The 13,929-nt window shown below is 49.9% G+C and overlaps 1 protein-coding gene across 5 annotated transcripts in view; it reads right to left on the reverse strand.

Moving 5' to 3' along the window:
- Positions 1–927: 927 nt before the first annotated feature.
- The window catches only part of PROM1 (prominin 1), a 74,911-nt gene continuing 61,909 nt past the window's right edge, over positions 928–13,929 (reverse strand). For 4 of the 5 annotated variants that reach the window (XM_054688031.1, XM_054688030.1, XM_054688033.1 and 1 more), the window contains 14 exons: positions 13,319–13,478; positions 11,551–11,703; positions 10,885–11,008; positions 10,122–10,225; positions 8,679–8,763; positions 7,100–7,246; positions 6,435–6,506; positions 5,269–5,361; positions 4,101–4,154; positions 3,779–3,859; positions 3,604–3,675; positions 3,008–3,100; positions 2,239–2,354; positions 928–2,026 (listed from right to left, as the gene is read on the reverse strand). In XM_054688031.1, coding sequence (XP_054544006.1) covers positions 1,990–2,026; positions 2,239–2,354; positions 3,008–3,100; positions 3,604–3,675; positions 3,779–3,859; positions 4,101–4,154; positions 5,269–5,361; positions 6,435–6,506; positions 7,100–7,246; positions 8,679–8,763; positions 10,122–10,225; positions 10,885–11,008; positions 11,551–11,703; positions 13,319–13,478 — 1,391 coding nt within the window. In that variant the 3' untranslated portion in view covers positions 928–1,989. The remainder of the gene's footprint in view (positions 2,027–2,238; positions 2,355–3,007; positions 3,101–3,603; positions 3,676–3,778; positions 3,860–4,100; positions 4,155–5,268; positions 5,362–6,434; positions 6,507–7,099; positions 7,247–8,678; positions 8,764–10,121; positions 10,226–10,884; positions 11,009–11,550; positions 11,704–13,318; positions 13,479–13,929) is intronic. The other variant, XM_054688032.1, reaches the window with a different exon arrangement.

Below are 13,929 nucleotides of genomic sequence, written 5' to 3' on the forward strand. Positions count from 1 at the left end.
TGTATCTCAAGTAATAGAAGTGATCAAACTGGGGCGGGTCTCTCAACGTTGTCTGTAAATTAGAAACACCTGGGAAAGTGGAACATTCCACATGCATCGCAACACCCCTACCAGTTACATCAGAATCTCTGGGGTTTGGACCAAACATCAGCATTTAAAAAAAAAATGCCTCTAGGTGAGTCCTCAGAAGAGCAGGAGCTGGGCCTCGTGGTGGAGATCGAGAGACAATTTATGTCCACGGGCCGTGGATGAGCGCCGCGGCCTTGAATACGGACAAAAGGAAGAGGGGACTGAGGCACTGCTTTGTGGGAGGTCAAAGAGTTTTTCATTTACGGTCCTTTCTGATGTCGTTAATTGAATTTGAGGCCTGGGTGTAGTGGGGACCTCTTCCACATCCACGTTGCTACCATTTTGGCTATTTGCTGCCACTTCTGGGTGGCTCTACTGGGTTAAATGATGTCCCCTCTTTGCCCCCCATTTTATGTCACCTAGCACCTGTGAATACTTGCAGATAGGCTGCCTGCAGATGTGATGAAATTAAGATGAGGTCATTCCTGGTTGGGATGGGTCCTCCTGCAGTGGTCCTGAAGAAGAGGGGGTTGGACACAGCCACGTTAAGGAAACTTCTTGTGATGCCGAGAGACAGTGGAGTAAGGCTCTAGAAGCCAAGCAAGGCATTGGGTTACCAGCAACTGCGGGCTCTGGGGCGGGCCGGGGAGGCTCTCCCTCAGTCCCTCAGGCCAACCCTGGGGATGGGCTCACAGCAGACCCCGGCCTCCTGGCTGAGGGAGAACGCATTTCCCACGCTTTGAGCACTCATCTGGGCACGAGGCACAGCAGCCCTTGGAAAAGCAGCAGTGATGATGCCAATGGTACTGACTGCATCCAGGGGTGTCTTTTCAATAAGAAGACCAGAGGCGTGTTTCTGAAGCCATCCTTTATTGTGACACACACATCTGCTCTCTGCTGAAACTGCACTGCAAGTCCAGCATCTTGTGTAATGAAACGCGACAGAACTCGGGTCGGGTTCCAAAGACCCCACTGGAAATTAACACGCGCGCTGCCCGAAGAAGTCTTCACCAGGGCGAGGACGCAGGTGAGAGCAAAACTTGGGAGATGAGCGAGCGATCATGGCACCTGCCCTTGCTCCCGGGCCCCAGACCGGTCACTCAACTCTGGGACAACTCTGGGACGTCCCGAGGGAAGGTTTCTCTTCCAGTATGTAACGACACTGCGGATCAAAGTCTCCTGCAGAGTGGAGAGACTTTGTTCACACAGTCTGGTTGGGGTGATGTCTATGAAAATCAATATTACCATTTATCATACTGCAACAAAAATAAATAGGTCAAACAAAACAAAACAAAACAAAAAGCTCACGTTGTCTCTAAGATGAAATCTTCACACCATGCATTACAAAGACAATGCACGGTCATGAAAAGTATGTGACAATTTGGTAAATCAGCAAAGAAGCTAACAATTTACATTTTGTTGCCTTTAAAAGCCAAGTATCAACACATCCATTTTGTAGGTTAACAAGGCTCACATGTAAAGTATTTCCTAATTCAGCAACTCTTTCTACAGTCCCCTCTGTGCCTGGGCTCATTGTAAGAGACATTGGCATTTATTTTTAGCTGGACATACTATCGTTTTGTAATTTAATGCTCTTATCAATGTCATTTTAAAAGCCTTCATGTAACAATAAAGGCTTCCAGTCTCACTTTATGATTATGATAAAAAAGGAAGACTTACATTTTCACAGGTGCAGTTTCAAAACTACAAAATACAAAAAAGGGAAATACAATTTTTTAAAAAATGACCATTACCATCAACAGCTTCCCCCTGGCACCCCCATTTTACTCTGGTAAGGCTCCCAAGGATCCAGATGCAGAAGCATGTTGAGGAGATGCGTGCAGTGAAACTGAAGCACAGAAGTTCAGCAGACAGAGAGGAGGCGGACTACAAAGCCCAGTGCAAACTAGTGAGGACCAGCTACAGAGTGAAGCTCGAAGCCTCAGGCACAGGAGAGCTGCAAAGTAGAAACAAGAGCTGTTCATCCAGGAAGCCAAGAAGAGGAAGCAAGAGGGAAAAAATAACAAGCATCAGAATATCAGTCCAGAGCAAACACAGAGCAGGCACGGCCCCCCTCCTAAAAAAGTGAAGTTTCTCTCCTGGGAGTTGTTTTTTTTTAGCACCACTTAGAAATGGATCCCACAGCCTCTGTGGAAATTCGCCACTTACTCTTCATACACGTCCTCCGAATCCATGCAACGATAGTACTTGGCCAGCTTCACGGCAAAAATTAGAGCCGGGGTTAAAAAAAAAGTAGCTTCTCCTATGCCAAACCAGAAGAGATTCTAGAGGAAAAGAGAAATTAGAAGAATGAAGTGTGGAAGGGGAGACATTAAAACCACAGTTGCTTGGAGGGAAGTGGTTTGCAGTGTCTTAATGGAGTTCTCAGTTTTTTCATTGAAACCATTTGTGAGCTTCACAGGAGCCAGTCACGGTGCAAAAAGTACCTGTGATCCTAATTAGTAAATGAAAACCTTGGATGGCGCCTGCAATGTTTATTTACAAATGGGGAACAGCGGCATCTAGTGGCGAGGCAAGGGTTTGCACCTAGGACCCCAGAACTCAGGGGGACAGGTGTGGGAGGCCTGCCGCGTGGGCTGGAGTCCCTTTCTGAGCTCTTTGTAGTCAGGGCGGCTGGTGAAGCTCTCTGGCCGTCTTCTGCCTCTGAGCAGAGGGACCACAGCATCTTCATCCTGTTACAATATTGTGTGAAGGAAGACAGAAGCCATGCTTGCACATAGTAGGTGCTTTTTGAATCTTCTAGTCTATTAGGTGTTATACGCACCCACCTACATTTTAGATTTTAGGTCGTAGATTCTGTAACCATAATAGATCCAAGCAGAAAATTATTTTATGTTAGAGTATGTATTACCAGTTGGATAAGAGAAAAAATGAGGAAAACATTGGGTCTCCTTATTTGCGAGAATGGAATTCGTACCGTGGGGCCAATAATGTAGCTACACAGGAAGATGTCAACAGCAGAATCTAAAGCGTTGGCCACGGGTTTGCAGGAGGCCATCTGCTCTGTGATCTGTGGGGGTAAAACACAGCAAAATTTGAGCCACTCCTCAAGGCCAAAGAACCAGCTACACCTTTTCCCTTGGCCGATTCTCATAAAGGAAAGCTGTGGCCTCTGAGATGTGGAGCTGGGAGACGAAAGCGCTGAGAAGCGTCCTTCGGTTTCTCTGTACCCCACTTTCTGTGTTATGCCTGTGCTGTGAAAACCTCCCAAGTCCCAGGCATCACCTCCTAATAGCCCCTGGGTTGGCTCCTGGATGGCTTCCAGATTCACACTGCTTCTGGGTCATTGCTTCTAAGACGCACAAGGTGAGCTGGGGGGGATTCCAGGGCATGATCCCCCCCTGGGTCAGGCCACTGTGCCAGCCTTCAGGCACGCCCAGCACGTTCAAAGTCTACTTACTTATAACTAACCACATGACAGAAATTTAATTTTCTTTCCCCCTGATTTTATCCCAGAAAATGACTCCTCTGACACATGAACTACTTCTGTTCATACAGGAGAAGGCTACTTACAGCACCCTTGACCCACTGCAGGTAACGTTCAAAGCGCCCTATTATTCTCGTCTCCACATACTTCTTGCTTTCCTGCCAAGAGGTCCAAGGGTAGAAGACCATTAAAATAACTGTACCACGCGGCTATGTTCGCATATGTGCCATTGACATCATTACTTTATAAAAGAAGACTTACTTCCACAATAATAGAGGAAATACGGCTCGTGATGAAGTCCTGGATGGAATCCAAGGAGGCCAGGATGCTCGTCACCTTTGCCTGGAGAAGGAGCACCCGTGGACGTGGTGTCCACAATGAAGAAGTTAGTCAGCTGGCAGTGGATGCTGGGGCTGACTTACAATTGTGCCCACCTAGAACTTGCATGGTGTTATAATGCAGTGTTACTTCAATAATTGTTTTTTCCAAAAGAAAAATGAATCTGCGGGCTAACAAATTCTCTGAATGCCTGTATATGCTTTTGTACCAAACCCTGAGCCAGGAGCAGAAAATCAGTCCTTACCTCCATGCCACTGGTCAGTTGCTGAAGCTCCTTCACGCCTCGGTGTGCAGAGTCCTGGGGAGCAGACGAGAAATATTTTTCGACTTTGTATGCTTCAAGCAGTGAGAGCACAAGACTTCTGTCCCTACTTTCTCCCCCCAAATCAGCTGTTCAATGTGATTGCTTTGTAGTGGTTTAGCTCTAGAAAAACAACAGACGCAGGTAGTTGTGTGCACAGTACATCTGTGCTGCGAGAATCTGCAAAGGAGAAAATCTGGGTGTGGCCACTAAGCAATGAAGGGCAGGATGTCACAGGCCAGGGGCAAAGCCCCCCCAGGAATTGGCTTTGCTCAGTGTCGACATTAATGAGAGTGGCTGAGGTGAAGTGTTTTAGCTGAGGGATGGGCAGACTTCATCATTGAGGTGCCAGACAGTAACATTTTAGGCCTCGTGGGCCATAACCCAGCTCCTCAGTGGTGCCGGTACAGCCAAAAGGACCATTTGTAATAAGTGGGCATGAGCGGGGGCGGTTTCCAATAAAACTTTATTTATAACAACAGACAGCAAGCAGATTATATAGTCCAGGGTTTGTAGGGACAGAACCACGTGTCTGTCGGTGGACAGATTGCCCCGGTTCTGAAAAGATCAAAGAGAAAGAACAGGCCTTACCCTTGCCTCACTTATTTCCTGGCAGGGTTTGGACAAAAAGCACTGGAGAGTAAGAGTGAGCTCAGAACAAAAATACCAGTCCCGAGCTGGGTGCCTGGCCTGGAGACCTCAGGAGATGGGAAGGAGAGAGAGTGTAAGCAGCAGCTGCAGACGTAGTCTCGCTGCGGACACTCAGGAGGGGAAAGGCAAGGATGCCTGCAGAAAAGGAGTGGTGAAGAGGAATTTTGTTTTCTTTAAAGCTCAGCTACTATCCTTTTTTTTTCTAGTAACTCAGTGTCTTCGCCTGAGGACATGTCTTAAGGGAGGACATGGCAGGGAAATTCCCTCTGGGGCTTTGCCTCTGCGATGCAGGGATAAGGGCAGTCACGGGCACCATGCAAGCCCCTCTAGCTTCCCCTTCCTCGGCGCCTCTGGGGCATAAACGGTCAACTGGGTTTGACCCACGGGGATGCGAGCGTGTCCTTAAGCTAAAGGAAAACCAACAGGTCACAGTGACAGGCCAGCCACCCGGGATCGTTACCATGGTTTGTTGCAAAGGAATGACTTGGTCACGGTGAAGATTTCTAAGGGTTTGCACGTTGATTTTTAGAGAGTCTTTCAAGCTTCCAGGGGGCTGCAAAGAGAACAAAATAAACAGAGATCAATATCATCTTTCTAGACTCTGAAGCACACTCTCTGGCCATGGGAGCCGGTCGGGCAGCTGGGCGGGCGAGCAGCCAGGGGGGTGACAGCTTGGGGGTGGCGGGGTGGGGTGGGGGTGGGGCAGCAGGGAGAATTGGTGCCGAAACATCCTACTAAAATCCCAGACCCGCAGGGTCCACGCGTCAGCTCTGCCTCAACACCAGCGGCTGTGCCTCCTCTTGGCCATGTTCTATAACAGAGCCAGGGGGCGGGGGGCGGGGGGGCGCCACTGCACAGAAGTTATGTCCCCATTTTACCGATGGAAAAAACTGGGCTCAAATGAGTAATTTTCATTGAACCCACACTTTAACAGGGTCCAAACGACTGATGTACAGCAATCCTATGCCCCCCGCTTCCAGGTGCAGGTGCGGCGGCTCAGCCACAGAGGGAGACACATCTTGCCCAAGGTTTGCACAGCTAGGAAGTAGCTAAGGCAGGATGCGAATCCCCACCCTCCCCCAGAGCCCAGGCTCCTCATCACAGAGCCTGCTTCTTCCTGGGAGGGACCCTCTATGGCCTGTAGTCACCAGCCCCAGAGGCACCGAGGAAGGGGAAGCTAGGGGGGCTTGCACTGTGCTTTTGACTTCCCTTATCCCTGTGTCATTGCAGAGGCAAAGCCCCAGATGGAATTTCCCTGCTATGTCCTCAGTTAGCCCTCTCTGCTCTGCAAGAGTGTGTGTGTGTGTGTGTGTGTGTGTGTGTGTGCGTGCGCGCGCACGCGCGCTTTCACGTGTGTATGGTGGTGGAGGGGTTGATGGGTAACAACAGGTCTGGGACTAATGCAGCCAGGGCACTGACCCTGAGGTGGAGTGAGGTAAGGAGCAGCCATGTGCACCCCGAAGCTGCTGGGGGGCCATCATACAGGACATCCTTTCCCCCTAACAGGCGCACTGGAGGTGGCTTTGAGCCTGGGTGACCTGCGGCACCAGGAGCCTCCTCGGCAGAGTCCCTGGGGACAGTGTTGGCATTTGACATTCCCGCTTTAACAGCACGGTGTGAACTCACCAACGTTCTGACTTTCGCATCTAGATCTTTGGCAGATGATAAGAGATCCACCTTTGTGGGAGTTTTACTTGTCTGTGAAAGAGGTGGGGAAACAAGCTGTGTTATGGACGTGGGATTGTTTGACCCCCAGAAAATCGCACCCCCCGGTGAGGGTGGTGCCATCGCCTTGCTAGGCGCAGGTAAGAACACATGACAGCACATTCTCTTCATGCAACTGCATCATTCCACCACAAGAAGAAATAAAGGGCAGATACACTACACGGCAGGAGAGTCACATCAGGATACGTGAAAGGGACAGTTGCAGCGCGAGATGCCAGGTCGCCCATTGCACGCCCTCAGGAAATACCCAGAATGGGCAGATCCACAGAGCAGAGCACCAGGATGGTGCCAGGGGCTCAGAGGGGAATGGGAGCAACCACGTGATGGGAAGAGGCTTTCTTTTGGGGTGATGACGATATTTGGGAGCTAGAGGGGGTAGTTGTGCAAGCATTGTGCTCAGTGCTGGTGAGCTGCTTGCTTTAGCTCATTTTATGTTATGTAAAACTCATTGCAATAAAAAGAATCAAAACTACAAACCAAAACACAAACATGCAAAATAGAAACACACATATCTGACACTCAAAATTTTCCCGAAAAGATCAAGCATGAACCCCGGGGCGCTGTACCTCAGCCAGGTAGGCGCGATAATCTAGTTTGTTGACTCCTGAAGAACTGAAATCCAGAAGGTTTTTTCTTCCTGTGTCATCCAGAAGAATGATATTGTTAACATTTATTTTCAGATTTTCAAATTCCTTGTTTATCCTGCCGGTATGCTGCAGGATTGAAAGAGAAGTTGCAAATAAGTCCAAGAAGGTCCAAGATATTCTCCAAGAAAGTCATAAAGTGAAGGCTTTAAAAGAGCACTAACGTAACGCAGGACGAAAGACTAAATCCCTGATTTCCTGATGCCTCTCCTTTTCCTTCCTCTTCCCTCCCTGCGGCCACCAGGCAAGAGAGGGTGTCATAATAAGTCACTGAACTGCATCAGGGTACCAGGGCAGGGAGCCTCCCACTGCGGGGGCTGGGAGACACAGACATGTGCCTTCTGAGCTGGAGGCCGCCTGTGGAGAGGGCTGGTCAGGCCGCACCCCGGCAAGGAGGCAGGAGGCCTCGGGCAGGGGTGGGGAGACTTGCAGTCCTGGAGACACGGGCTGTCCTAAGAGCAGGTGGCAGTTGCAGGCAGGGTTGGTGCCTGAGGTCTGGGACTGTCCAGCCTGCTTACCATGGCGCAGAGAACATGGCTCAAGGCACACAGGCAAACGAATAGAGGGCATCTATTTTGGATTTGGGCACAAAATTCTTGTTTATTATGTATAGAGGCAAACAGCATTTAAGGAAGGATTAGCAACACAAACTCGTGTATAGCTTTCAAATAAACCTCTTTGCCTTGCAAACGGGTGGCCATTGTGGCCTCATGGTGCCTCTGGAACTTTCTGTGGGTGCCAGTGGGCAGGCCAACACCCTCTTCTCTTGCATCCCTTGGTGTCTGCTTGCATTTGGGATGCCCAGAAGAAAGAATGTTGCCGAGTTCTTCCCTGCATAGCCCAGGAGGCCAGGGGAGGGGAGAGGAATAGGCCAAGCTCATGGCGCCCCCTAGGGCTGGGCAGCTGAAATGCCCCTGCTCCTTCTCTGGACAGTCTGCTCTGGAGTCGCCCCTCCTGAGAGTTTAAGACTCAAGCCTTGGTCTGGGCTTGGGCAAAAGAGAAGAGGTCACTCCATCTCTCTGCTTCCACCCTGGTGGTCAAGTTGCCTCTTGCCATGGGCCAGCCAAGTTGGGCCCTGGGCCACAGCCATGATTTGCAAGAAATGATAACAGTGTGGGTCATAGTTCTTGGTGCCTTATTTCTTCTGCAGGGACTTGGCAGAGAAGGGTGGCCGGTTTTGGGGAGCCACATCCCTGGGAAACAAGTGGGGCTTGCTCTTCTGGGAACATAGGTGCTCAGTGAGTGAGATGGAGGTCCTCCCTCCCGAGCATCCACCACAGGCCCCTGCAGAGCCGGAGAGTGATCTACAAGGGACTCATGCCTCGAGAAGGACACTGGCTGGGGGTGATGAACACGTTTTGGAGCTGGGGTGAGGGCTGCACAGCCTGGTCGCTTCAAAATAGTTAACTTTACATGCATCACACCTTAGCAAAAGGAAGCACAAAAACAAACTGGCTTTCGTGAAGAACGCGTCATCTCATGACTGGTTCTACTGACTTACCTTCCGAATGTCGAGATGCTCACTGATGTTGTACATGTTCTCCAGCTTCAAGGTCGCATAAATACCTCTGTTCTTTTTGCAGTCACTAGGGGAACAAGGGAAATCATGAGCTCTCTGTCCACACAAAGAGACAGGGAAAGGTTAGCTGTCTGTCTTTGTGTCGGCTGTGGACATAGAAGTGGCTTCTGGTGTCCACCCAGTACTCAGTCCCGGGGCACCCACCAGCCCTGATGCCATTCTCTGCTCTACTCAATGTCCATTTGGGGAAGACACAATAGCTTTGGTAACTAAGTTCTCATTCGTCTCCTTTGTGCTGTTTTTCAGTGTTGTGAAGGATCACTGATTTAAAAATTGGGAAGAAACCAATTCTCATTAACACAAGATAAAACAAAATAGATCCACACTTTTTGGGAAAATGTGGGTTACAAAGGACACCAAGAACTTGATTCAAAGTTCTATCAAGCCCCAGTCCGGCCACGTGCCTCCATATTTCCACAAGTACAGAGCTGACATTTGCAGCATGTGAACATAAGTCTCCAGCTGGGAGAAGGTGCTGACTTGGGTGAAGGAAGGAGACGAGGAAGGGCTGCAGACATCCTCCAACATGGGCAGCGCTCTTGGCTGCAACCCTACCTTGGCTTCACTGAGAAATGTCCTTCGCTACCAAGTCCAGGAGGGTGGACTCATCTCGTGCCTGTCACTGCCAGGATGGGCTTATTTTCTTCGCCTGCAGCCAGAGCCCTCGAGCCCTGGGGCTGCCTGGGGGAAGCAGCTTGCCCACACCTCTCGAGGCGTGCTGCCCCCTCAGGAAGCCACAGGTTGAGGTGCTAACTGCCTGTGGTTTCTGGGCTGAGAGGAAAGCACTGGATGGCCAGTGTCTGGGGAGGGCGAGGGCTGAGGGTGCACAGGTCTGCCGCTCACTTGCTGTCTCTGTGATGTGATGGGACGCTCTTGGGGTTCAGATTCGATGCCCCCTGTTGAACAGAGGGGACGTGGAACTACCGAGGTCACAAAGCCCCTGGGGCAGAGTCAGAACTGAAGCCCGGGCAGCCGGCAGCCTTTGCTGGGCCACCACAGGTCTGTCTGCAACTTGGGCCCAGTTGTGAACTCCTGTCATGAGGCTGTGGGGCAGCGCGGCCTGAGAACAAGAGTCTTCACAGGGTCTCCTGAAAGCATCTTCGAGTCCCAGTGACTGCTGGTCAGTCAGACTCTGAGACAGCACCATCCCAAGGTCTGGAAGGAACTTCAAGCTTCCACAGTCAGAGGAGCGACTGGTTTTTGGTCTTATTTCTACTCTCCGTTTGCTAAAACCAGAGATGTGTCTAATTCTAGAAGTGGAAAAGTCTTTTCTATTTGATTAAAGATACTTTGAAAGCAAAATTCTCATTCTGGAATACTAATATTTAAGTAGGAAAAGAAAAAGCACAGTGCAACGATTGATACCTGTAAACTTGTTCAAAAGTGAGGGTAATATTTGGGTTGTTTAAAACCAGGCCAGAGAGATAGTATTTCCATTTCTCATTTATCAAATATGGTGTATCCACAATCTGAAACAAATTAAAATTATTTTTTAAAAAGAGACAGTTTGACACTAACATACACACATGTAATAAAATGAATATTCTATTAAATATTTCGGGGTGAGGGGGAATGTTTCCACAGCAGGACTTTCCTTGTGAAAATAAAGGCATGGAAGGAACAAGTCTGTCAACCCCTCCAATAAGTCAAGACGACTTCCTAAAATTACCTTCTCTGGAGAACATGCCATTTTAGTAAAAGAAACACATTAGGACTGGGAACAGAGTAGACGACTCAGGAGAGCAGCAGAAGGCCATGACGCAGCTCTCCGGAAGGCATCTGAGATGCCAGGAGATGAGGGAGACAACAAAGAATGCAGTGAGACTGGCATGGGGGGTCAACCACAAGGAGCAACTGGCATACAAGCCATGGAAATAGCTTCACTGCCGTGGCTTACAGAAAAGCAAGCCGTTCATGGGAGACGAAGAAACAGGTGAAAGCTCTCTCCAGCGCGGCCTCACCGGGTGCTGTGTTGTTATAGATTCTCGTCAATTCTAAATCAGGGAACCCGGCTTCCATCTGCAAACCGCTCACCTTTTTGCACCACTCTTGAAGCGGCCCACAAGCAACGGGCCACCCAACCCGGCGCTCCCGCCCTGTCTTTCCAAGGCACAGAAACCGCATTTACCTGGAATAGCTTCCTGTTGTGGTAAGGCTCACAGACCAACTTTTCCACATTTCCACCAACGACGAAAGTGAGGACCACGAAGGCCATGCTTATCCAGCAGATGAGGAAGCTGAGTCCGACCCCGCTGGAGACAGAACAAAGCAACTTAAGAACAAGGAGCGATTCGATGTTACCTGCGGTCACCGGCTCTGCCTGCTCAGAGCATGGAGGGCCCAGCTCTGCAGCGAGCAGCCCAGCGGCCCAGGGCGGGAGGAGACAGCGGCGGGCCCTGGAGGGTGAGCGCCCAGCTGGGACCAGGGACCCTGGTGGCCGGAGCCTGGTCTCCCTGCCGCCCAGAGCCAGGACGCAGACACGGGCTCAGAGCCGCTGAGGGAACCAGGCTTTCTGCAGAGACACGGGGAAGGTTTTGGGGCTTCTGAGGCAGGAAATGTCCCCTGGGAGCATCTGGAAGAGGCTACTGTGGCTTTGCACCCAGAGGGATGGCAGAGAGCAGCATGCAGGGCTGCCGGGGGGCAGGTGGGGGTGCCCCAGACAGGGCCTGGTGCGTGCAGGGGGACGCTGCTCTCCCGTGAGCACAGGTGGGACACAGCCCGTTTCTCTCGGAAGAAGGACACGCTGCTGAGTGTGAAGGTGAAGGGTGGGGGGGTGAGGGGGGCAGACACTCACACCATGAGGAAGATGCCGCCGGTGTTGGAGATGCAGCCTCGCCTGGCCGGGGTGGCCTTGGGCTCATAGCCCAGCGTGCCACACAGCAAGCCCAGGCAATAGAAGACCACCACGATGGTCAGCACCTCGCAGATGATCAGGCTGCCCAGCCACCTGGGGAGGCAAGCGCCGCGTCACACACACCCAGCGCCCTCAGCGGCGGCGCGGGAGAGTCCCCGCACTGGGCCTGGAGCCCTTGAGCCATCCTGGCTGATCGGGTGTCAGATTCCTGTCAGTCTCTGAGGGTGCCAGGTTGTGAGATGCCCCCTTCCCGCCTAGCCCCCAGCCCGGCCAACAAGAAGCCTTAGTTATTAGCTTGGCTTTGCAGTTCAGGGGCCGCTCCTTTCTGCCCTCGGGGCCACGGGGCTGAGCAGCAGTGTTCATGCAACTCCAAGGCCACCGATTAAAAACACCCTTAAGACTTGAGTTCTTTTAAGGTTCCTGAGGCTGTGCGAGCTTACTGTAGTCATGATGAGATGTAGACAAGGATACAGAAATCCCGGCTCTTTCCTGTGGCCCTCCTCTAAAATGTTGCTGTAGGAATCTTAGGGAGCCGAAGGGGAGCGGCACTGTGTTCTTTACTGAGCCGGAAATGTTCCATGTGGTGAGTGAGATGGATATTTTAGAATTTTAGGAGCATCCTAAGTCCCCTGCCTGCAGGATGCAAACCTCGATGTCGTGTCCTGTGGGGCATTTCAGGTAATGGCTCCTCAATTAGGTCTGGCTGGCTTTCCCAGAGGCACCACTGTTTCCCGCTGCTGAGGAGTATTCCCCAGGAGAAATGCCTCCCAACCTTGAAAACACTCAGAAATAAAGAATTTGCTTCTGCAACATAAGCTGCCACTGAAGTTTTTCATTCAATTAAAAGCAACCTCGATAATTTCAATAGCCATCTGCAGCCATTCGTGGGCTTTTGTCCCAGCTACTGGGAGCACAACACTAGTAGGCTGGGAAACCGCCGCAGAGATTTCTCCAGTTAACGCAAGCCCCCCAATTTCTTTTTAAAGATCAGCTTGACATCTCAGGGTTGGGGGAGGTGAAGGCCAGTTTGACCAGTAGGATGGTGACAGTGTCGGGGCAGAAGGGAGAGGGCATCTAACACCCTCATGGTCCTGGACACCTTCCCTCCCGCACACTGTGGCTGAGACGCCTCCAGCCTCTCCCCCGGGCAGCCTGCCCACCAGACGTTTCCAGGCAAGAGCCTGAGCTCTTACAACAACTGACTGGTTTCGAGGATGCTCCTTCTGCAAAAGCTGACTTCTGCATATTTATTTTATTAATCAATGAAGAAAAGGATATTCTCCACATGCCTTTCTCAATTACTTTGAAGCTTTGGAATTCTGTTATATGCCTTAGATAATTAGGACTAAGATTCTAAAAGTCACTATTGACATTAAAACTGAAAATTAGTGACAATGTGGCTCAAGAACTTCCAGTCTTCAAATTAAGTGTGTGTGTGTGTGTGTGTGTGTGTGTAATGCTACATGAATTTGTACCACGCCTTGTGCAGGAACCATGTGAATCTTCTCGGGAAAGCTCCAGTTTTTAGCATATGAACCTCCAAAGTGAACACCTCAAATTTTTAAATGAATATAAACTTGAGTTAACCTTATCAGGTTCTGGCTTCTGTATAATTTGCTCTCAGGATTATTCTGGTTATAATGCCAGTTTTTATCCCATTCCATAGCAAGTTTTGTTCTTGTTTACCAGCCCAAAGGTGGCAACTCACCTGTACAAATCATATTTTTCCACTAAGGGTAAATAGTGGTCGAAGTAAGTTTCAGTGTGATTCAGGTAATCCAAATAAAGGGACAGCTTATCCTGCAAAGGGAGCTGTTGAGTCACTTTGTCAATATCTGAACTGAGGGAGTTCAATTTACTTTTGACATCTGAAAGCAAAGAAGCCACAGCGAGACATTTATAAGACTAGAGGAAACACACTTTGATTTGGAACTGAACGTTTCAACCACCTTTACTTCTTTCAGAGTCACATGTGTTTAAAATATGAAAAGTTTCTACAACAAGCATGGATATAGCCAAGACATCAAAAAGCAGTTATGTAACAAAACAGCAAGCTCTGCCACTGACTTTGATGATATGGTGCTGAAATCAAGCCAGAGTTTTCTTCTTTAGTGACTTCACTAAAGACCAAAAAAGGCATCAGGTGATCAATTAATGGAAGGTGTGATGATGATGGGCTAGGTATTTTTATCAATATTAACTCACTTATTCCACTGAGAGAGCTTTTCTTACTCTTACTAAGTCACCCTGAGCTCAGGGAGGTTAAAGTAGTTGCCTATAGGAATTTTTTTCCCCAGAAAGCACAAGAAAGGGAATTGA

The sequence above is a fragment of the Talpa occidentalis genome, unplaced genomic scaffold (assembly GCF_014898055.3).
Source record: "Talpa occidentalis isolate TD23 unplaced genomic scaffold, MPIMG_talOcc4v2.1 talOcc4.6, whole genome shotgun sequence".
Lineage (NCBI taxonomy): Eukaryota > Metazoa > Chordata > Mammalia > Eulipotyphla > Talpidae > Talpa > Talpa occidentalis.